Source organism: Gracilinanus agilis, chromosome 6, assembly GCF_016433145.1.
Source record: "Gracilinanus agilis isolate LMUSP501 chromosome 6, AgileGrace, whole genome shotgun sequence".
Lineage (NCBI taxonomy): Eukaryota > Metazoa > Chordata > Mammalia > Didelphimorphia > Didelphidae > Gracilinanus > Gracilinanus agilis.
In genome coordinates, this window is record NC_058135.1 from 222197239 (window position 1) to 222222476 (window position 25238).

The window sequence follows — 25238 nt, forward strand, 5'->3', positions numbered from 1 at the left end:
GCCGCCATCTTTCCTTACGGACGGAGCGCCGACCAATGGAAATGGCGGGCGCTGCCATGTCCTGTTACGGAAGGGGCGGGGCGGGGCCATCGCCTCTCCCTCCCATCGGCAGCCGTGGGCCTCTAGAGCCCCGACCCAATAGGACGCGGGGGCGGCCAAGACGTGACGTCACGTCGGCCCCGCCCTCGGCCTGCCTGCCTGCCTTCGGGCGGGCGCCGCCATGTTGCGGGGTCCTCGCTCCGGGCGTGTAGGTGTCTCCATAAGATGCCGGCTGAGCGCTTCCCCCCTCTTTTCTCCCCCAAGATGGCGTCCATGCGGGAGAGTGACACCGGCCTGTGGCTGCACAACAAGTTGGGGGCGACTGACGAATTGTGGGCGCCACCGAGCATCGCGTCGCTGCTCACGGCCACGGTCATCGACAACATCCGCCTCTGCTTCCACAACCTCTCGTCCGCTGTGAAGCTGAAGCTGCTGCTCGGGACCCTGCATCTCCCGCGACGCGCTGTGGACGAGGTCAGGGCAGCGGCTGGCGCCCAGGGTTGGGGGGGGGGGCGAGGATTGGGGTAGGGCTGGGGCGGTCTCTAAGCAGCAGTGGCAGCGGCGCGACATTACCCCCTCCTCTTCTCACCTTTCCCGGTTCACGGCGGGGGACTCTCCCTCCCGCCCCTCCCCCACCTCCTGCCAGCCCCTCCACCTCTCACCCTGCCCCCCAACCCTTGGTTGGGCTCCCCACCCCACAACTACTCTCACCCCTCCCCTGTATTCCCTGAATGCCCAACCCCTGCGCTCAGGATCTCGGGTCTTCCCAGTCTCCATCATTTTACCGATTGGTAAACTGAGGCCCAGAGTGGAAGAAGTAAACAGTCCAAGGTCACAGCTAGTGCCTATGGCCAAGGGAGGGCAATTCCAGCTCTGGTCGTTCGCCTTCTTAGGTTGCAAGTTTCTGCAGGGCTGGGACTAGTTTTACTTTTCTTTGTATGCCCAGCGCTTTAACGCAGTGCTTGGCACACTGTAAGGGCTTAATAAATGCTGGTTGGCTCCAGCTCTATCTGTTGGACCAGTCAGTCAACCAATATTTATTAAGTGCCTAGTATGGGTGTTATGTGGCAAGTGCCTGTCTTTTGCATATAGGATGCGTTTTTTAAAATGCTTAACTGAAATGAATCCCTACCCCCTTCTGACCATCACCCTAGAGTGGCTGGAATTCCATTCAGCCCGAATTTTGTTTATTATTAAGTACCTACTTGGTACACCCCACACTGGATACAAAGACAAAAGTGAAGGCTGCCCATGTCCTTAAGGTGGGGGAGATAACATTTACACAGAGAAGGAAACATAAAGTACATACAAATAAAAACAAAGTAATCCTGATGATGAGAGTGCTCACCACTGAGGAAGGATTGAGCACTTGGCCTTAACCTTGGGAATCTAAAGATTCCAAGAGTCTTCTCTGGTCCATTCTTTCATATCCTGTCTCTTCATCCTTTTTTCAAACCAGTCTCCACTTCCTCTCATACCTTCTCTCATTACTTGTATTTTTCCCTATACAACTTCTTGCTTATACCTTTCCACCAGCACTCATTGTTGTCAATTTCTGATCTCTGCAAGCTCCAGCTTTTTCCCATATCAAATCCACCACTCAGATTTGGGTGCAGACTTCTTTGAATATACAATATATACTCCACCTAATCCTTTTTCCACTGGACAACCCATTGCACACCAAATGAAGGTATAGAACAACAGCTCACTGTATCCTTGATATGTGGCCTTTTTTCTCCTAGATGCCCTCCCTAGGCAGTCACTGTGGCCTATTCTCTATATCTTTATTTGAGCTCCTGTTAAATCTTTCCCTATTCACTCTATGCCTGCCTCTCCAATTCCTGGGCAGTCCTGGACCTCCTGAAGTCACTGGTTTACCTTTCTCTGTTTCCATGCTTATGGATTCTATCCCTTTTTTTCTCCTCCCTTTTGGCTATTCATCTGGCAACAGTTTAGAAGTTGCAAGTTCCTGAGAGCCTGGTAGGACTTTAAAACTTTGTTTCTATTGTTTCCTATTCAAAACTTTCTCTTGTGTCACATCGAGAATTGTTTTGTCAAGTTCTTTCATACACTGAAGCATAACTGCATTGTTCCTGCCCCTCCATTATCCAAAAGTTAGAGGTTTTTAATGACTTTAACAGAAAGGAAGTGAGGACTACTGATTCTTGCGGGGTAGAAAAAACTAGAATTGGAACAGGATTCTTGCTTTTTTTTTTTAAAGCGGTGGAAAAAGAAAATAACTGTTGGCTATCTTAATATAGAAACTATTTTTAGTATTGAAAATGCCAGGTTTTCACAGAGAAATTAGGTATATTCAGATCATTCAATTAAACAAACCTTTATTAAATAATACTATATGTACAATATTTTCTTCAAGCAAATAATGCAGGACTGTAGTATTTAATAAGAAGTAGGAGAAGAGGACCTTGAAATACTTCTGAATTTGGCATGCCCATGGACAGCTGCTCCATCTTACTGGAGAGCATGAAGATTCTTAAGGTCTCAGGCCACAGATAGGGTTCCCTGGGATGTTTTAGAAATACTCATAAGAGAATGAGCTGTAAGTAAACGAGACTGTGGGGATCATATTCTTATTAGTGATTCCTGCAGTAGGATTGGGGATATGGGAGGGTCTTTGTGTTTTCAGTTCAATATTTGTACACAAAAAAAGAGGTGGTAGCATAGAGGTGGAACTGAAGTTTTCAGGAAGATTTGGGTTCATAGCCCATCTTGGACACTTCATGGCTATACAGGTATGAGCTTAATCACTTAACCTGGATAAAATCACTTAATCTCTTGCTATGATTTCCATGGTAGAGGGAGATCCCTATGCTTTAGATAATCAATGATCCTTGTTTATTAAACATTTTGTGAGAATCCTTGTAAAAGATTCTGAATGCCAAGAGATTATAATAGTGTGGAGAGAATAATGTGTGTGTAAATCAGCAGTGGCACAATGCTTGGTACTGTAGGTAATCAGTGAAATCTAAAAAGATACCAGAAGAGGAAATTTGGGTTGTTATATTGTTTGAAATATTGGTTGTTATATCACTTAACTATGAGACCATAAACTCACTGGGAAGCAGCTGTTGCCATTTTCACATGTGTCACTAACACCTTGCTACATGTAGTAGGCACTTAATGTTTGTTGGATTCATTTTAATTAGTTCTTTTGTTGTCCAATACAAGGGATCTTAACCTTTTTTGTATCCTGGGCCTCTCAGCTTCTCAAAACTGTTTTTAAATGCAGAAAATGCACAGAATTACAAAGGAAGTCAGTTACTGAAATACAGTGCCCCCCACACACACCCAAAAAAAAACACCTTTTTTTGTTTAAGTTCATGAATACCAGGTTAAGAACCCCTGGTCTGGCATTATTTTAAAAAAATTAACTAAAACTTCATTAAGAACTCTTTTTAAGAAAAGATGTACCCTAGAAAATTAGTGCTATAGATTTTGTAACATTGACCCCAAGACTGTTCATTTTTTACTGCAGTACCTTTGAATAAGTATCAAAGAGTGAATCATACATGATAGAAAAATCAAGTGCTTTACTTTTTCTCCATTTTGCACCTTACCTAACTTATAATTCCCCAGGGGCAACCTGTTTTGAAACTGAGAAGCACTTGCAGAACCCTCAGTAGAAACTTGCAACCTAGACTGTGAACTCTTTGTCTTCAGTCTTGACAAGTTAGTAAGTTCACTTCTCGACACAAGTATTCTCACAAACTTAATAAAATGCAGTGTTGTGATGTGTCTCTTAAGTTATAGTACTTTGCATCATGGGATCATAGATTTAGAGCTGGAGGGAAACTTTATGGGCATTTAGCCCAGGCCTCTCATTTTACAGTCATTGAAGAAGAGTATCTTACAAAAGAGACCTGCCTTGTCATTTTTAGCAGCTGAATGGGTTTTTTCCCTCTCTCTCATGAACTTAGGTTGTTGTGTTGTTTTTTTGTGAGCATCAACTAAATATTTTTATTTTAAATGTTCTCCCCAATCCATTTTTCAGCTAGTTAATAATAATGATAGCTTAAACTTACATGTAATACTTTTTTCTTCAAATGCATATCTGTTTTTTAAAAGTAAAAAACAAATGTATGAAAGATACATTTTTCAAATGGTTAATGTCCAGAAATCCTTGTACCCACTTGCTGAATGTCAAGTATGATATCAATGAATAAGTTTTTAAGCCAAAGTAGACCTTGAAGGTCTGTATAAGGTTAATCTAGGGAGAAATCAATTTAATACAGTTATAGTAAGGAAAACAAATCCTTGTTTGAGACATTACTCCCCTTATTGGGCCCTGCCTTCTCAAAGAACTTTACAACTCACCATTCCTCACCTTGGTTTCTATGTATTTTCATGATCTATCCTCCCTGCTCCCCTGAAATTTCTTTTCCTACTTATCATTCCCTTTCAAAATGCTTCTCTTCCTTTCACTGTCACTTCCATAATTATTTCTCTAATACCATGCTTTTCTTTCTCAAACAACTGTCTTCTGTTCTTAGTATTTTTTTTAAACCCTTACCTTCTGTCTTAGAATAAGTTCCTTAGTTACAAGGCAGAAGAGTGGTAAGGGCTAGGCAATTGGGGTTAAGTGACTTGTTGGGGTCATATAGTCAGGAAGTATCTAAGGCCAGATTTGGACCTAGGTCTTCTGATTCCAGACCTGACTCTAGCCACTAAGCCACTTAGCTGCTCCTATCTTTCAAAAATCTAAGTTGGCGGTAGCTGGGTGTTACTGTGGATAAAACCCTAGGCCTGGAGTCAGAAGGACTTGGGTCCAATATAGCCTCAGACATTTCCTAGCTAGGTGACCCCAAGCAAGTCACTTAGCCCCAGTTGCCTAACCCTGTGTTGGTGAAACTTGTGCTGGAAGGGGCTGCTTCCCTCCCCCTCTCCAGGCGCTACTGAAGACACTTTTCACATCGCCTCCCCCTCTGTCCAGCAGCCCAGTGGGAGCACTTCCTCCTTCCCCTATTTGGGGTAAGAGGTTGGCTCACATGGGGTGTGAGGGTTGCAGTTTGGGCATTCAGTCTCTAAAAGGTTTGCCATCACTTACCAAGCCCTTACCACTCTTCTGTCTTGGAACTGATAGTGTAAGATATAAGGTAAAGGTTTTTGAAAAAACCTAAATTGTTTGGTAAATTTGTTACCAGAGCTGAACCTGGAAGGAAGTCTGGGATTCACAAAGAAAGAGATGCACAAAGAATTCATCAACCAGTTTAGATGGCCCTCATGTTGTTTCCTCTCAGTCCAAAGCTTCTCCACTTCTACATCCCATCTAGAACTACAATCTTCCAAAACATCCCTTTTTCTAAAACTATTACTTGGTCACCAGCTTCCCTTCCCTACAAACAGCCTGATTATGGTAGTAATTAACTCAACAGCATCATATTTGTATGTTTTCTATGGTATATTTCTGGTTTTCTATTTTTATTGAGAGGTAGCACTGTTAGATGAATAGATGGTTGGGTTCACTGGATCCTTTCTCTGACACATACTGACTTTATGATCTGGGTAAATCACTTAATTTCTTAGTACCACAGGAAAATCTTAGCCATTCTCCATTGGTAGATGAAATTTCCTTATCAGAAGTTGTCTCTACCATTGAAGAAACAAGTCTGATCCAAAGAATTTACCATGTTCTAAAATTTCCTACCTAGGTTAGCACTTTGAGCTTACAAAGCACTGTGGGGAATAGAGTGCAAGTATTATTTCCATTTTCCACATATGTAAACTGAGGCCCTTAATAGAGTTTTAAAAAGAACCTTAGGTCAGTAAGCATTTATTAAACTGTGTGCCAGGCACTTTGCTAAGCACTGGGGATACAAAGAAATGCCAAAACAATCCCTTTCCTGAAGGAGTGTCCAGTCTAATGATGTAAACAACTATGTAGAATACCAGCCTTAAGTGATCCCAGAGAGAAGGTACTACCATTCAGAGGACCAGGAGAGGCTTCTTCTAGAAGGTAGGGTTTTATTTGAGACTAGAAGGAAGCTGTGGAAGCCAGGAGGAGGAGGAGGAGGAGGCCATAATGAGGCGACATCTGGTGAAAATGCACTGTTTGGAGATAAATTTCTTGTCTGGATAAGTAGCCAGGAGGCCATTGGCATTGGATCAAGGAGTACATGGGGAGACATGTAAGATATAATAAGATTGGATAGTTGGGACTGAGTTATAAAGGACCTTAAAAACCAGAAATTATAGTGAGTTATTGAAATTTATGAATGGGGGTGGTAGGGACCTGCATTGAAAGGAAGGTCACTTAGATAGCTGGTGGCTGATGGAGTAGAGTGGGGAGAAGAACAAAGTAGGGAGACCAACCCTCCCATCCCCCTCATCCCCAATAGGCAAGCAGTCCCTGCCATTAAAAGGTTGATGACCCCTGGTTTATAAAGTTGAGAGGAGATGAAACCAAATGATCTCCAGATCTTCTAACTTTTTGGTCTTGGAGTGGCTTTTTGCTGAGTCATGAGGTAGCACTGGACAGCTTGGATTCAAATGACCTGAATCTTTATCTTGGCAGGGGAGTGGCATTGTTTTTGTTGGTTTTTTTTTTTTTTAAACCCTTACCTTCTGTCTTGGAGTCAATACTGTGTATTGGCTCCAAGGCAGAAGAGTGGTAAGGGTAGGCAATGGGGGTCAAGTGACTTGCCCAGGGTCACACAGCTGGGAAGTGTCTGTTGGGGTTTTTTTTAATCTATAGGCCACTTTAACATCTAGCTAGATACATGAAAGCTGGTTAAGTTGTATTAAAATGATAACTCTTCATCTAATGTATCATTTGTAGAGAGCTTCTTAAGCCAGTGGAATGCTGATTTGGCAGATTCTCCCAAGTTTCAGCTACTTCAGAGCCCATGTATGAGTATGCCTGCCATCCAAAAAGACCCCTATAGTGCATTCAGAAAGTTTCATCCTCTGGTTTCCTTTTTGGTAATTGCAACACAGACTTTTAACTTATTCTTGGAGCTTTTATGATTTGCTTCAGGAGAGGGAAGTATCCATTCTGATGAAATCACAGATTGTAGAAGTATGGAATCATTAAAGAAATATCAATCACATGCTAGTACTCGATCAAAATCAGTGGAGACCAGGCAACAAGCATTTATGAAGCCCTTACTGTATGCTAAGAGCTGAGAATACAAATAAGGACAGTTTCTGTCCTTGAGAAGTTTATGTTAAGTACAGCACATAAAATGGAGCAGACCAGTCCTGTCTGATAAATAAATTTAGGTGCCATTGTGTTATTTATCTTCACACTAGTCCTGAAAGACTAGTTAGAACATAGATTATCTTGTACCCTTACACTTTTATACTGCTTGTTTGTTTGTTTATTTTACAAGCCCTTACCCAAGGCAGAAGAGTGGTAAGGACTGGGTATTGGGAATCATTTGACTTGCCCAGGATCATGCAGCCAGGAAGTGTCTGAAGCCAGTTTGAACCCAGGACCTCCCATCTCCAGACTTGGCTCTTTATCTACTGAGCCACCTAGCCACCTCCTATACAGTTTATTTTTCAACAACCTTAGTAAGAAATAGTTCAAATTAAGGCAGTTTTAATAATCTAGGTGAGTGATAGTGAACTTTTAAGAGACTTGAGTGCTGTGCCCTGCCCCTGGCCACCCCTTATCCCAGAGAGGGGAGGGAAGAAGCATTTCCATTGAATGGGAGATGAGAGGTGCATGTGGAGAGGGGGAGGAGAGTGATCTGAGAACTCACCTCCACTCCAGCTCTGCTCCCCTCCAGCTATGTGCCACACTGTGAGCTCTGCTCCCCTCAAACCTATCTCCTTTCCAACCCTACCCCAAGAATCCACCTTCACCACAGACTTAATAGGCTGCCTTCTGTATGTGAGCCCTGCCCTCCAGTGCCTTACTCCAGACTGGGGAGGGAGGAAGTGCTCCCGGTGGGCTGCTAGGGAAGTGAGGGATGCCTTCAGGCACATGGAGAGGGGGGAGGGGAACAGCTCTGCCCCCAAGTCCCGTGGCTTTCTAGTAACTAACTAGGGGTTTGGGGGGGGTGGTATGCATGCTCACAGAGAGCTCTGTGTTCCATCTTTGGAACCTATGCCATAGGTTTACCATCTAAGTTATATAACCATTATTAACATTTTTAACATTGAGATTTAAAAAAAAAAATCTAGAGATGCCATGTCTTTTAAAAAGCCCACCATAGGGCAGCTGGGTAGCTCAGTGGATTGAGAGTCAGGCCTAGAGACAGGAGGTCCTAGGTTCAAATCCAGCCTCAGACACTTCCCAGCTGTGTGACCCTGGGAAAGTCACTTGACCCCCATTGCCCACCCTTACCACTCTTCTACCTAGGAGCCAATACACAGAAGTTAGGGTTGTAAAAAAAAAGCCTACCATAAAGCTGTAAAGTAGTGAAATGTACCCTAATCAAGATTCCGGAAACAATTAAATTATCACTCTGGGTTACATTTTTTTTTTTTTTATCCTGGGACTCCATTCTAGGAGCATAGGGCCACAACCAGTAGGCAATGGTTCACACAGTCGCTCAGGGTCACCCAGCTGGGAAGTGTCTGAGCCCGGGTTTGAACCTAGGACCTTTTCGTCTCTAGGCCTGGCTCTTAATCCACTGAGCTAGCCCAGCTGCCCCAACTTTAGGTTGCAGTTTCTTTAGCAGATGTAGTTTTTACAGGGTGGGGTTGCTAGCCCCACGCCCAACCCTCCTCCTTTTTCATCTGGGCTAGGGACCGTCCTTGGCCCAGGAGTGGTAAGGGAGGGCAATAGGGGTCAAGTGACTTGCCCAAGGTCACACAGCTGGAAGTGTCCGAGGCCGGACTTGAACCTAGGACCTCCAGTTTCTAGGCCTGGCTCTCAATCCACTGAGCCACCCCAGCTGGGTTACATGAGGGGTGAAAAACTACATTGACTAATCTGTTGTTCTTTACAATGAGAGTGAGACTGACCATTTGCATATAGCTCTGGAACAGAAACTCAAAATAAAATTGACAAACCACTGTTGTGGTTTTTTTTTTGAGTAGTCAGAAGGTGAGCTTTTAAAAAACATTCTGGTTTCTGATGGAAATACACATTTTTTAAAAACAAGAATTTAAAAAGAGCTCACCAACTGCCTTCCTTTGTAGTATGTGTGCCTGACATTAGGTGTGGGGAATGATATGTTTCAAGAAATATTGCTCAGGATACCCAGTGGTTTTGCCTGTGCATGTATTAGGTCACATGGTGAATTAGTGACAGACCTGAATTTCCTAACTGCCCAGATTATTGGGATTTTTTGCCCTATTATCCATAGCTGACTTCTTAAAATGAGGAAAAGCTGTCAGGAAGCAAATGAGACATTTTTGTTGTTGTTGTTTCTCCTTTGAACAGACAGCCAAAGGAAACATGTAGGAAGACACATTAAAACTCCTCAGATTGGGGGCAGCTGGGTAGCTCAGTGGAGTGAGAGCCAGGCCTAGAGACAGGAGGTCCTAGGTTCAAACCCGGCCTCAGTCACTTCCCAGCTGTGTGACCCTGGGCAAGTCACTTGACCCCCATTGCCCACCCTTACCAATCTTCCACCTATGGGACAATACACCGAAGTACAAGGGTTAAAAAAAAAACAACAAAAAACTCCTCAGATTCAGGCAAATATTCTGTAAATATGAAACTTGATGACTTCTGGCCAAGGTAGCTGCCTGAACAGGAGGCAGAGTATCCATACTAGACTGAATAATGGTCAAGAAATCCAATCAGGGATTTCAGAAAGTAGCATCTTACTTACTAAGAGCAAAGTAAATGAATAATATACCATTCATCTCCTAAAAGGATCCCCAAAAGAAAGAGTCTCAAAAATGTAGCTAATTCACATTTCCACTGGTGTGGTCAGTCAAGACTTATTTACACATTATTGATAGTTACATGGGTGTGGTCTTTTCAGGTCTACATCCCCAATCATGTTCTCATCAACCCAAGTGTCCACGCAGTTGTTTTTCTTCTGTTTCTACGCTTGCAGTTCTTCCTCTGAATGTGGATAGCATTCCTTTCCATAAATCCCTCAGAATTATCCTGGGTCATTATTCGATTTTACCACAGTGTATTGGTCTCTGTGTACAATGTTCTTCTGGCTCTGCTCCTTTCACTCTGCATCAGTTCCTGGAGGTCTTTCCAGTTCACATGGAATTCCTCCAGTTTATTATTCCTTTGAGCACAATAGTATTCCATCACCAACATATACCACAATTTGTTCAGCCATTCCCCAATTGAAGGGCATACCCTTGCTTTCCAGTTTTTTGCCACCACAAAGAGCGCTGCTATAAATATTTTTGTGCAATTCTGTTTATCTATGATCTCTTTGGGGTACAATCCCAGCTATGGTATGGCTGGATCAAAGGGCAGGCATTCTTTTATCACTCTCAAAAAGCCTTTATTAAGTACCTACTATGTGCCAGGTGCTATTCTAAGCCTAGGGATACAAAGAAAAGCAAAGGACAATCCAAGCCCTCAAGGAGCTCACTATCTAATTAGTAAATAGGTTTTTAAAGTTCATTTAACAAAATGCCTAGCTTAAAAGAATTTTATATTTTGGAGATCAAAGTAAAAAATGTGTTGTGCTCCTTATATGCAAAACATGTGAATGAATGTGTCCAGTGTGTACAAACTTGGACGTGTACCTATGTTGCTATAGGCAATGATAATGGCAAATCCTTTAACTTGATTAGAACTAATCCTTTGGGGGGCAGCTGGGTAGCTCAGTGGATTGAGAGCCAGACCTAGACATGGGAGGTCATAGGTTCAAATCTGGCCTCAGATACTTCCCAGCTGTGTGACCCTGGGCAAGTCACTTAAGCGAGGAGAGAGAGAGAGAGAGAGAGAGAGAGAGAGAGAGAGAATGAGAATATATGAATCAGTGGATTGGACTAACTGCTCTCTAATGGCTTTTCCAGCTCTAAATGCTTATATGATTTTCAGATCCTACGCACTCCCCCCTTCCCCCCTTATGAATTAGGCTCCTAGTTTCATGGATAGACATTTGTAAAGTAGAGTAGTGGTCTGTGTTTATAGAGTCAGCATGTTGCAGTAGTGATGTTTTCTTGTGGCGGGAGAATCGAGTCCTATAGGAAGGATCACAGCTTATACTGACTGCAGAAGGGATTTGATGTTTCTTTGTCATTGAGTTTTTGTTTGGGATTACTTTTTACCAGGAAAAAATAGAATTAGTTCCTATTTCTGTAGAACTATTTGGTTTTAAATCTGTTACTTAAAACAAGAACATTGTTCTTCCTTTTTGTGTACTCTGAAACTGTATTTCAGGTTTAGGTTTGATGTAAGGAAACATTTCCTAAGAATTAGAGCTTTTACAGAGGAAGTTCCCTAGTCCCTGCACCCCTACTCCAATTAGAGGACTTAACAGCAAAGGCTGGATCATCTCTTGTTGAAAATATTGTAGGAAAGATACTTGTTACAATGAACAATGGACCAAGTGACCTCTGAGTTCCCTTCCAATTGAGATTCTGTGGTGCCTAGTAAGGTTTTAGGTAGTTTACTCCTTTCTTCCTTAGAGCACATGGTCTCAAAAGGAAAAAAACCACTGTCAGAGAGAAAGAAATTTTTGTGAAAGAAATATTCAAAATCTAAATTTATATAGTGCTTTATTATTAACAAAATTCTTCCTTTCTATTGCTCTATGAGGTACATCTGCAATTAATATTCATATTTTACAGTTGAGGAAATGGAATCCAAGAAGATTGATTCATGTTTTAATTTAAATAAATCTTGAATAAGAAACAAATTTTAGCAATCATTTGTACAAGTTATATGTAAGGTTTGGTATTTTTTCATCATTTCTGTTTAGGATTATTTCCAATCTACTTTTTTTCCTACTTTTTTCCTTAGATGAAAGGCGCATTGACTGAAATTATCCAGCTTGCAACCTTGGATTCAGACCCTTGGGTCTTAATGGTAGCTGATATTTTAAAATCCTTTCCAGATACCGGGTCACTTAACCTTGATCTTGAAGAACAGAATCCCAACGTTCAGGATATTTTAGGAGAACTTAGAGAAAAAGGTGCGTTGTGTTTTTATTGAATTTGGGGGATCTGGGTAGGTATGTATTTCATTGTTGGGGGGCAGCTATGTGGCTCAGTGAATAGAGAAATAGGAGGTTCTAGATTCAGATCTGGCCTCAGATTTTTCCTAACTATGTGACCTTGGTCAAGTAACTGAACCTCCACTGCCTAGTTATTACTTCTCTTCTGCCTTTGAATCAATATATTATAGGTCCTAAGATAGAAGGCAAGGGTTTTCATAAATAAATACAGTAGATTAGGGCAGCAAGGTGGGCCAGTGGATAGAGACCAAGACCTAGAACCAGGAGGTCCTGGGTTCAGATGTGACCTCAGACATATGTGATCCTAAGCAAGTCACTTAACTCCAGTTGCATAGCTCTTACTACTATTCTGCCTTAGAACTGATTCTTAGTAGCAATTCTAAGGCAGAAGGTAAAGGCTAAAAATAAATAAATAAAATAAAGTTAATTGCTTTCTGTCACAGTTGACAGAAGCAGGCTCCCTTTTTTTAGATAAAGGGGAAATATAATATTTAAGTGCTATAGAGAGACAGTACGGTGCACAGAGGAAGTAGAAAATAAAAATCTTTGTCTTAGAATATTGTTAGTCTGTCAAAGGTTAGAGATACATTCCAAGATTAGAACCATATTGTTTTGAAATTGGAAGGTATCTTAGAGATCCTGATGGCCAACTCCCTTAATGATCTATTGTGTCTTCATCATTGCTTCCCTTTATTTGTGATATTATCAAAGTGGTCATTTGCTCTTGGTGTGGATCAAAAGTTATTCATGCCTTTTCATCTGGTGATTCTTGTCTATGATTTCCCACAGATTCTTTGCAGAAGACTTTTAGGTCTTCCTCTTGCCTTTACTGCTCTCTGTACCAGTACAGATATATATCAGTTAATCCTTGATTCTGCTATGTGATTGATCCATTTTCCTTTTCTGTCATACATTTTCTTAACTGAAGAGACCAGTAACTGACCTTTCTTTGATTTTTTGCATTTCATTTCCTAAAAAAAAAGTTGAGTTTGTCAGAGAGAGAGAGAGAGAGAGAGAGAGAGAGAGAGAGAGAGAGAGAGAATGAGAATGATGAGAATGAGAATGGTGAGTGGATAGCCTATTAGCCTATGGACTCCTGTGGCACATTTATGGGAAGATATGGATGACAACACAGAATAGACAACCACTTGAATTGTTAGAAATTCATTATCACATCAACTAAATCTGTAATCCACTGAAGCAGTGTTTTCCAACTCAGATAGAAACAGGGGCCACTAACCTTGCAGAATGATCTCTGAAGGTGTATGTTGACTTATTTAAAGTGTTAGAATATCTGTTTTTTTATGGCATTTTTTTAAATTTTGTGAAATCGTTCCCAATTATATTTTAATCTGGTTTGGGCTGCACTCAAATGTGATTTGTGCCACACACAACTGATGAGCTACATGTCTGATACTTTTGCACTGGAATATTAAAGTATTGAATTATTGAATAATAATAATATGTATTACATCCTGAGGCTTTACTGTGTGGGCTAACTTCTTTTTTTCCATATAAGGTAAGGGACATCTCCCTATTGTATATTAGGTTGGAGTGGATAGCCTCTCTGTAGACTTCAGAGTGCTCTACCAGTGCCTCCATAACCTTTATTTTTACTTCCTAAAGCATGCTAGTTCTTTTAGTATCTCCTGTTAGGAAATGGAGCGAACAATAGGCAAAACTAAGAAGTGTGTGTATTTATGTTGTTACCGAGGTCAGTTGTTTTGTTCCCCCTCTTCCCCAAACTAAAATCCTCCTTCCTTGATGATACTGTTAGCATATGGAAATTCTTGGTAAGCCTTGGCTCCATGGATGAATGACAAGATTTCTGAAACTCAAAACACACTTTCATTTCTTAAGAAGCTGTGTTCAAGGTAGAAAGCTCCTATTAGACAGAACTAAGGATCTGTTTTCAAGGAAGAAGCCTTTACTAAATAGACAAATACTAATATTAGGATTAGGTAGGAGCTATTGTGGAATCTTTTTTGCACTCCTAAGAAGTTCATTAGAAGAAAAAAGATCATTTTTAAAAACTAGTCAGTAGTGTGGATGTTAGCTTTCAATATATATGACTTATTTCTTGTTTGTTTCTGATATCACCTAAATGACCTTGCATTTCTCTAGTTATTTTGAACTCCTGATTCATTGATTGTGGTGAAGGTGACTACAAAATTTGAAGTTCATAGGTGAGGTAGGACATCTTTCTGTTAATGCAGTTAAATCATTACATTTTTAGCTACGGATTTTGTGATTTACCTTGCTTATATACTGTAAAAGAAATGTATTTGCTAATACCTTGACTCTCTCCTGCACAGTTAGCGAGTGTGAAGCATCTGCTATGTTGCCTTTGGAATGTCAGTACTTAAACAAAAACGCCTTGACCACACTTGCTGGACCACTCACACCACCTGTGAAGCATTTTCAGTTGAAAAGAAAACCTAAAAGTGCCACTTTGAGAGCTGAGCTCTTACAGAAATGTAAGTGTGGGTGTATATCTTAGGGGACTGGGCACCTATACTTTGTAAATCTCACAAAGTTGTATTTTTATATGTGGAAAAACTTTTTATGTTTTAAGGGAAAGTAATGAGGACTGGCTTGATCTACCAGTCTGGTTCAAAAGTTCCTTTGAGTATGGTTAAGGGATATAGATCTTCCCCCCTCCCCCCCACCAAAAAAAAAAAAATTAGAACCAGTTGCCTTCATAGTAGGTTTAGGAATGATTTCAAAAACTAAAGCAGGCTGTCACTTTTTTTTTGAGCAGAGAGAAACCAAAGAGATTATCTCTTCTAACCCCCATTGGACAGCTATTAAACCAAAAATTCTAAGTGTACTTTCCTTACTAAAAATTTTCCAAATGAGAAATAACAATTTTCAAAAATTAAAATAAAATATGCTTAACGCTAACAGAAGCATCCTTGATTTAGAAAGTACTTCAGACAAATCATTTAACCCCAATGGCCTAGCCCAGTGATGGCAATCTTTTTGAGACAAGTGCCCAAAATAAAAATTGAATTGACAGATGAAGAAACTCAGGTCTGGAGATGTAGGGGACTTGCCCAAAGTTCCACAGTGAGCTTGGACTAAAGTCCTAATGTCCTGCTTTGAGCCCACATTAATTATATAGGAAGTAGCATGATTTTACTTGAAAGCTCCTTAAATCATATTTTTTGTTTGGGTGCAGAAATATGATGTTCATTTATGTGGGACCCTCTCCATTAACAAGCAATTCCTTTGGAACCTGGAGATTTCCTTGGAACATTGACTCTAAGAATGAATGACAAGACTTCTCAGACTTCCTAAGAGTTCTCTTTGAGGCAGACGCTCTTATTAGAGAGCGTACACTGCCACCTTAGGCATAGGTCCCTTCTCTCTTTTGTAGGTTTAGGGAATGGCATCCACAGGCAGATGGTGTCACAGCAGGATTTGATCTAGGCTGTCTCAAAGTTGACCTCAGTCAGTGTTGCTCCTTCACATACTACTACTACTTTACCATACAACATACCTCTCCTTAAAGAACACTTTTATTAATTTAGGGAAATCTGCCTAGAAAAGAATGTTGCATTTGAGACTGCCACACCTGGGTTCAAATGCCAGCTCTACCATGTAACTGCTTCTTTGATCTTGGCTGGGCACATGACCTCTCTAGGCCCTGTTTTCCTAATTTATAAAATTGGTGGGGGTGAGGGACAAGGGAGATGGATTCTAAGGTCCTTTTCAGCTCTAAATCTATGATCCTATAGAATTCGAGAATATTTGGGGAAAGCTTTTTTTGAGTCACAGGTTATTTCAGTTTGGCACTTAGGCTTCTTACCAGTTATTCAGAGTGTATGAACGGTTTTGTAATTGGGTTTTTCCAGATTCTTGTCAAAGCAAAATAGAAATCTGTTGTGGTTGGTATTGCTGATTAGGGGAAATGCAGGGGGAAAAGTTGCATTTTATGTATGTCTCCATTTGGCATTGAATTTAATTAACACTTTGCATTGTGTTACAGGAAACTTACTTATCCAGAATGACTAGGGAATAAGATGTTTTGGTTAATTTAACATTCCAGTATTTAATTCCAAATGGGAAATAACAATTTTCAAAAATTAAAATAAAATATGCTTAATGCTAACAGAAGCATCCTTGATTTAGAAGGTACTTCAGACAAATCACTTAACCCCAATGGCCTAGCCCAATGATGGCAACCTTTTTGAGACAAGTGCCCAAACTGCATCCTTCATACCACATGAGAGTCTGCCACTCCCACCCTACCTCAGACAGGGAGGGAGGAAGCGCTCCCATTGGGCTGCTGGGCAGAGGGGCAGGTGATGAAAGAAATATCCTCTGGCACATGTGGAGACAGGGAGATCAGCCTCCTCCTGCCCTTGTGCCATAGTTTTGCCAACATGGGCCTAGCTCTTCTACCTTGGATTTAATACTTAGTATCAGTTCTTTTTTATTTTATTTTATTTTATTTTATTTTATTTTATTTTATTTTTTAAACCCTTACCTTCCATCTTAGAATCAATACTGAGTATTGGTTCCAAGGCAGAAGAGTGGTAAGGACTAGGCAGTGGGAGGTCAAGTGATTGTCCAGGGTCACACAGCTGGGAAATATCTAAGGCCAGATTTGAACCTAGGACCTCCCATCTCTAGGTCTTAGTATCAGTTCTAAGACAAAAAATATGGTGTCTTAAATGTTTGTAGCTTAATGCTTCCTCTCATCTTCCTTCCCTCTTTTGTACAACAGCTAGTCTAGCCTAACCCAGTAGTGCTACTTGAGTCTGTGATAATCATCCCCCTACTTTCTTTTCTTTATCTTTAGGGATAGGGTATGCAGGTGTTGCCCTCCCTTTACAGTTCTTTGCATAACTCATCTATTTCTTGTCCAACATCTTGTTGTTCTTGCCTAGATTAACTTAGGAAAATGATGATGTCTCATTTATTTATCATTTTCAGGTTTTCCCAAGGACAGTGCTGAAAAGTATGCACTGCATCCTTCTTCTCCATTCCATTTGTGAGCTAAAAAAGACACTGCTCACCAATGAGAGATATAAAAGTTGTCCTTGGTGATTGGCCCCTATGGGAAAAGAGAACTATTAAGATTTGAGTTGAAATAAAAAAATATTAAAAGAACCAGTGGAACCAAAAACTGCCCACAGTTTAACCCTTTTGCAGTTATCAACTTTTTGGGAATTTCTTTCTAACATCTTTCTTAGTTTAAATTTGTTTTTATTCTGGAATCAGCACAACTTTATTTTTTGTTTTAATGAATGCTACATTAGTCTTTTCTACTTTTCTCTCCTTGGAGACAGTCAATATCTTGGCATCTACATTTTAAATGTTTTCTTAGGCTACCTTTATGGCATCGATACAGGAAAGGCTTTCAAAATCCCAAGTGACTATTCCCAGTAACTTGGTCCATTTTTAAGTATGCAGATTTCTTCTATAAAATCCTGGTTCTTTAAACTCTCCCATGGCTTGTGTTCTAAATAAGTAGTGGTTCGATGTATTCAGAAAAGCAGTTTTGTAGCAATAGGTGTTTGTGATTCTTGCCTTTTTTCTTTTTTATGTAGCCACAGAGACTGCTCAGCAACTCAAGAAAACAGCTGGAGTACCTTTCCATGCCAAAGGAAGAGGACTGGTTAAAAAAATTGATACTACAAGTAAGAGCTCTATAACTTTTAGTACTTAGATTAGAAGCAAAATGTTTGCAGATCCAAGTTAGACATTCCTATCTTGTCTTTGGGCATTGCCCTTTTCATATGTGAGTTCGATTTGAAGATATTTATTCTTTAGCCGTTTGAAATATTCAGTCAAAAGCATAAAACATATTTTAAAAGCAGCATAGAAGTATAAAATTCATTAATTTACTGAACTGTATCAATTACACATGATAAAATGATAGAAGCCTTTCACATGTAGTCATTGCCTACAGAGATGTGTCAGAATATGTAAAGAAACGTACACATGTCAGACTCAAGTTTGCCCATTTAGCTATATTCAGAATAGACCCTTTAATGCTTTATTGGATTAAATTTCCAGTAGTTCATAAGTATACCAGTAACTTAGTAACGATATTATTGCCTTGGTGCTTATATTATAATTGTATAGTATATTAAGTCAAATAATTATGTGTGGGTCACCAGTATAATTAACTTAGATATACAGAGCTATCAAACCACTTGACTTGCTTTTTAAGCTTGGCTAGTCTTGTTTTAGAGCAGGGGTTGTCCAGCAAAATAGGTCACATTCCATTCCTCCCTCTGCCTATTTTTGTATAGCCCACAAGGTTTTTTACGATTTAAGGTATAGTTTAATCATATTTTAAAATGTAAAGACCATTTTTAGCTTGAAAAAATGTATTATAGTTTGCTGGCCCTTGTTTTAGAGCCACGCCTTCCACCAAGACCACATTGACCCAGAATCCTAGGTATGCTGTGGTCAATTACATGTGGGATATTAAAATAGGAGAACTGTCTATTGCTATTTTATCTGTTAGTGGTATTCTCAATTAATTACTATATTTTACCTTTGGGTGGGGCTTTGAATATGCCTTGTAAAATTATTTACAATTTTTCCATTTGTCTCCTTCCCTTGTTGTTATCCTCTTTCAGCACCTCTGAAAGGCATCCCAAAACAGGCTCCTTTCAGAAGCCCGACTACACCTAGTGTTTTTAGCCCTGCTGGAAACCGGACCCCAATTCCCCCTTCTCGAACTCCTCTACGAAAAGAACGGGGAGTGAAGGTGGGCAAATTGTTTCAGACTTCCTTAAGCATTTCTTGTTCTTCTGCAAGATGGTAGCCTTTGAAGCAAAGTCATTTTATATTATTTGCTGTGTTGTCTGTTATAATAAAGGTTTTGGATTTTGGTTTTTTGGCAGTTACTAGATATTTCAGAGCTGGATATGGTTGGTGCAGGCCGAGAGGCAAAAAGAAGAAGAAAGACTTTAGGTGTGTATGATGGTTTCACTACCCACCTCCTCTCTACTAAAGGGGTGTTTTTAAATTTTGCTTTGGCTTATCAAGGAATTGGAAAAATGCCATGCTGCAGAGGAGCTATAGAACCCTAGGATTACAGAATTTCAGAACTGGGAAAGATGTTTGTCCCTTTGCCAAGGAGGAGACTTACTCCCAGAGAAGGGGAAAAGGGACCCTCTCAGCCTATAAAATGAGATGCTTAGCATCTATAATTGGCCTCTAGCTCAATTGTTTTTTAACTAAATTACTTCTTTGAAGCAGGCATTTCCTGCAAATCTGTTTGAAACTCATCTTATCCCTAACAAGAGACTTCTTTTCCTGCTTTCTATTTTATCATGAATTAGAGAATCTTTGGTCTCTTCGATGTGGGTACTCCTTGGTGCAGACTGCCATCCTCTGAATGGAGGTCTTTAATCTGTTTTCTGTGGACAGCATTGAGGTTTCCCTGTTAATCCTGCTCTGTTGCTCTGATAGCCTCATCTACTCTTCTTGTTGCCAGGCTGTTACATCTCTCACAACACTTCATGTGCTTAGGTGTTCCTTGGAAACCGGGTGCATTCGGCCTGTTTATGCCTGTTAGAATGATATGAGTACAGAGAATTGCATCAGTTTTAGATCATCTAAATATTAATTTTCTCCTTATTGATAGTGTTTCTATGAATTAGTGACAGAAGTCAATCTGAGAACTGAAAAACAATTAAACATTGCAAACTTTAAGCACTATCTGAATGTTAGTTGATGTTACAGATAGTAGGATAGTGTGACACTAGTGTGGGCTTTTTATTCAGTACATCAGAGTAACTTTCAAAAGTTAATGTAAGATTTAAATTGGGTTTGAAGCAAATAATTGATCTGGAGATTTCAAAACAGTCTTGAACTGATCACACATATTATATAGTACATAACATTTAAAAGTCATACTTCCTCTTGGAGGTAGCTAAAACTTGGATTTATTTCTTAATTACATAGAATATTTTTTTAAACAAACAAAAAGTTTATTCATAGGCCTTTTTTTAATCATCAATAGATACAGAAGTTGTGGAAAAGCAAGCCAAAGAAGAAACAGTTGTAGAAAATGCTACTCCTGATTATGCTGCTGGCCTTGTCTCTACACAGGTATAATCTTAATACCATGTTTACATTTGATTTTAGTTTTGTTAAAGTTCTTTTGAGTTAATTTAGCCTTTTAGTTTGACAAAAGTATAGTTTTAGACTTTAGCTCATGAACTTTTGTTCATACTCTATTTATGCAAATCCAGCAAAGAATACTCAGTATTAACATTACTTTTTTAAATTACATTTATTTATTTATTTGTTTGTTTGTTTGTTTGTTTGTTTGTTTTTAAGCTCTTACCTTCTGTCTTGGAGTCAATACTGTGTATTGACTCCAAGGCAGAATAGTGGTATGGGCTAGGCCAGGGGTAGGCAACATATGGCTCTCTCAAGCCATATCTGGCTCTTTCTGCGGGAGCCATGAAGTCCATTTTTTTTCAGGCGCTGTTACAGGAGCGGTGCACTGTGAGCAATGTACGGCTCTCACGAAATTTACATTTTAAAAAATGTGGCGTTTATGGCTCTCACAGCCAAAAAGGTTGCCGACCCCTGGGCTAGGCAATGGGGGTCAAGTGACTTGCCCAGGGTCACACAGCTGGGAAGGGTCTGAGGCCAGATTTGAACCTAGGACCTCCCGTCTCTAGGTTTGGTTCTCAATCCACTGAGCCACCTAGCTGCCCCCTTACATTTATTTTAAGAAGCTCAGCTCATGTAGTAAAGAATCCTTTTTAGGTGGTCATGACCCAGATATGACAGCAAGATTAAACAGATGGAAATATACCTTGTTTTTTTTCCTCTTAAGAAAGGGGAGAGGGTTGTATCTCCTGCCCCTCTTCTGAGAGTGATCAACTAATCCTGCTAGGATTCAGGCTAGTAGAAGGATCCCAAGATTTCTAGTCCTGGGTCTGCCCTAGTTTATTGTGTGACCATAGGCAAGTCATTTTCCTTTGAACTCTATAATTTCCACTTTATGCAAGTGACAATAAAAAAATCTACATCCCCTTCCTTAAAGGTTGTTGCAAGGGTACCAAATGATATCTCTGAAAATGCTTCCAAACGTTAGAAGCCAGAGACATAGAAAGTTGCAAGACTGGTAAATGGAGGTATTTGGAATTTTGAGAAAATGTGCCTTTTTAAAATTTAAGATTAGGCTTTTATATTTATATTTATGAGAAATTGCAAAAATTTTTACAGAAACTTGGTTCTTTGAATAATGAACCTGCACTACCTTCCACAAGCTACTTGCCTGCAACTCCTAGTGTAGTTCCATCCTCATCCTATATACCAAGCTCTGAAACACAGCCAGGTATGTATTTATTTGCGTCACTTCTTTAAAAACTTTAGATATCTAACTTACGTTCACTTAAAAGTTATTCTTTCATTCAGAGGAAGAAAAAAGTATCTTAAAAGCAGATCCTTCCAGGTCATTTCTATTCATACAAAATGAGAAGTTTTGTTTTTGTTTTTTAACTGACTGACTTTATTCTGTAATATGCTAAACTTTTAGGAATAACGAAAAGCACAGGTCCTGAATCTACTATGGGAAGACAACAATTTCTGTTGAGGAAGTAGAGACAATGAATCTAGCTGTCTTTTTCTAGGTATTTGACTGTGAAAGGGACCAGAGATATGGAATAATAACTGAAAGGGGTCAGGGCAACAAAATCAAATAAAGGTTTTGTAAAGAATTAGGATGACTGGAGCACATTTGTGGGCCCTAGAAGGAGCCAGAGAAGATAAAGAGAGAAGGACCAGGTATCAGAAGAGATAGAAATAATAAGGTAAAAGTTCCTAGTAGAGAGGTTGGCTTTGGCAAGAAGGAGGGCCACCTTTTCATAAGAGATTGAAACAAAAGAGAGAATAGGCAATGAAAAGTAGTTTTGTTTGGGGAAAAGAAAGAATTCTGGAGGGAGAGATGGCCTCTGTTTTTTCAGTAAAGTAAGAAATAAGATCATCCTCTGAGAGAAAGACATAATAATAGGTGATATGGAAAGGTTGAGGAGAAAAGAGGAGAGGTTTGGAGTGGTTGTTATAGGCAGTGTGATAGATTGAGAAGAATAATAGATTTGTCATGCAGTAATGAAGGCTAAGGTGAGATTGTATATAATGTGAATTTTTAAATGAGCTTAGTTACCACAATTGTGACCTCTAGGATAGTCTCAGCAGGAGAGCAGACGGTAGATGGTGGAGGTCATCCATCTAAGTTTGGGGTGTGGGAGAGGATCTCCAGTAGGACAAGAGGACAAGATTCAAGAGTATTTACTTTAATTATAGGTTCAGGACTGCAAGGAGAATGAAGCCATGTGGTCACAGTGAAGATGAATGCATTTCGGGAAGAGTAAGGCAGAGTTAGAGGTGGAAGGATATGAGAGAAGAATTTTAGAGGTGTGAATCTCAAAGGCAGAATAGTTACGGGTGATGGCGAGATCTTTGATGGGTTTGACTATCCTTTTTTAGTGGCTGAGATAGATTGAAGTTATATGTACGGAGAAACCAGGTGGCTTGATGGGATATGTACAGTCAGGTCTATAAGTAAGTACCATGGCTGTGGTTAAGGAGGAGAATGCGGTAAGCCAGGTACTGAATTTCTTAAGAAAGGCATAAAGAATGACCTTTGGGTTAGTAGGTAACCTCAAATGTGAGCTGAACTTGGGGAAGGCAGAAGAATCTAGATAGGACAGTAGACGTGGATGAAATGAAACCCCAAGAGGATGCTGAATGATGGCAGACAAGGGAGAGTCTGGGCATTGCAGCCATTTGGACCCATTAGGTGAGGGTTGGAGGAGGAGAGAGACAGCTTCCCTTCTGCTGGAGTTGTGTCAATTGCCAGAAGAGCTTCCAGAGAACGCAGCAGAGTGGAGGGACCCAGGGCAGCTCTTGTCCAAGGCCCTGGTAGAGAAGTAGATGGTTTGAATGGTTGTTAAGAAGGTGTCTTTGGTACCTGACACCAGGTATCTATTAATTCAGACTACCTTACTGATGATTTCATCCATCAAGGATGGGCAAGCCAGCCCTGCTCTTCAAGAGGGAAGCCAATTCTGGGTGGGAGAAAGAAAGGAATGGGATTCTCTAGAGTCTAGGCTTCTCCCCTTCCATCCCAGACCCTGAAAAAGTGGGGTTGAGGACAAAAGTTTAATTTCTGGTTAAGATGAAAATTATCTGGGAACTGTATCTTAATTTATAATAAGTAAATAAAAAGCAGACCAGAGAAAGAGGCACCAGCCACATGTGGCTAGCTATTTCCCTTCATAAGCCTCCTCCCCTAGCCAGCTGCACCTTCTCCTAGCCCAAAGTCCCAAATGTGTGTGTTGCATACATGCATACATGCACTGGGGTTCCCCTATCCACGCACTCACCTGCCCTGGCATGTTCCTAGTCACCTTCCCCCCAAGCCAGTTTGTAGCCACACTCTTTTAGCCACTTCCTTTCTCCGCAGTTCCAAGGCAAAAAGAACCATACTTCCTTTCCTTAGTCCAGTTTATTAAATTTGCTTCTTGTGATGTGCCTTTCCTGAGCTCCTCTGATTTGATGGACTCCAGCCTCAATTGGGATTAGAAATGGGTCTTCTGAATGCCTGGAGTCCCCACAAGGTCCTTAGAATGACTGCACAGCACCTGACCAGTGTCTCTCAGCATTGTAGGGAGGACTCTACCCATCACCTCAGAGAAAAATGGTTCAGAGGTTCAGAAGTAAGATCCTTTGCTTTAAAATCCAGAGGTAATCTCAGGATGCTAAAGGGGTGGGGGAAAGGTATAGGCTAGTGTTACATTTCTTCATGATCAAGCTCAGGCACTTCTTCTGCAGTAGGCCCTCCTCACTTCACACACATATACCCCCTGCCAAGAAAAGAAAACGAAATTACTTTGTACTTCCTTTGCACTCATCTTGAATAGCTTGCATGTGTGCTGCACACATACACCTGAGCCCCTCGGATGGACTGTTCCTTTTGTGTCTGTCTGCTCAGACCTCGTGTGGGTCTCCTGAGTGTAATTAGAATGACTCAGTCAATACTTGATGCATTCAGAGAAGCTTGGGCTAGTTCAGCAGGCCTGGGGTGTTGCTGCTCATCTGTGAATGACGGAGGTCAAAATGTGGGCAAGAAGGAGGCATCAGGGCTAATGCCCAAGCCATGACCAGCTGACCTCTTGTGGCCAAGCTTACACGAAGGTTTGCTGAGAGCCGTTGATTTTGTTACATTCAGTGAGGTCTTGGATTAACACTGGATTTAACGTTTATCCAGTGTTATTAACGTTTTTAACGTTTATGTTAACTTGAAGTACCTCTAGCATGAAGGGACTTTGAGAGTCTACTTTCCAGTCTTGTTCTTAGGTAGAGCTGATATGCAGGCACCAGTTATTTGTCATTTTTTTTTCAAACATTTATTAATATTCATTTTTAACATGGTTACATGATTCATGCTCCTCCTTTCCCCTTCGCCCCCCGCACTCCCCCCACCCATGGCCGACACACATTTCCACTAGTTTTGTCATGTGTCCTTGATCAAGACCGATTTCCAAATTGTTGGTAGTTGCATTGGTGTGGTAGTTTCGAGTCCACATCCTCAATCATGTCCACCCTGACCCATGCGTTCAAGCAGTTGTTTTTCTTATATGTTTCCTCTCCTGCAGTCCTTCCTCTGAATGTGGGTAGCATTCTTTACCATAAATCCCTCAGAATTATCCTGGGTCATTGCATTGCTGCTGGTACAGAAGTCCATTACATTCAATTTTACCACAGTATATCAGTCTCTGTGTACAATGTTCTTCTGGCTCTGCTCCTTTCGCTCTGCATCTGTTCCTGGAGGTCTCTCCAGTTCGCCTGGAACTCCTCCAGTTTATTATTCCTTTTAGCACAATAGTATTCCATCACCCGCATATACCACAGTTTGTTCAGCCATTCCCCAATTGAAGGACATACCCTCCTTTTCCAATTTGTTGCCACCACAAAAAGCGCAGCTATAAATATTTTCGTACAAGTCTGTTTATCTATGATCTCTTTGGGGTACAAACCCAGCAATGGTATGGCTGGATCAATTCTTTTATAGCCCTTTGAGCATGATTCCAAATTGCCAGCCAGAATGGCTGGATCAGTTCACAGCTCCAACAGCAA

General features: G+C 40.6%; 1 protein-coding gene across 1 annotated transcript in view; it reads left to right on the forward strand.

Moving 5' to 3' along the window:
• Nucleotides 1-254: 254 nt before the first annotated feature.
• The window catches only part of NELFA (negative elongation factor complex member A), a 30883-nt gene continuing 5899 nt past the window's right edge, over nt 255-25238 (forward strand). The window contains exons 1-8 of the mRNA XM_044680231.1: nt 255-513; nt 11900-12071; nt 14429-14590; nt 17672-17761; nt 18713-18843; nt 18980-19049; nt 20104-20192; nt 21324-21435. Coding sequence (XP_044536166.1) covers nt 265-513; nt 11900-12071; nt 14429-14590; nt 17672-17761; nt 18713-18843; nt 18980-19049; nt 20104-20192; nt 21324-21435 — 1075 coding nt within the window. The 5' untranslated portion in view covers nt 255-264. The remainder of the gene's footprint in view (nt 514-11899; nt 12072-14428; nt 14591-17671; nt 17762-18712; nt 18844-18979; nt 19050-20103; nt 20193-21323; nt 21436-25238) is intronic.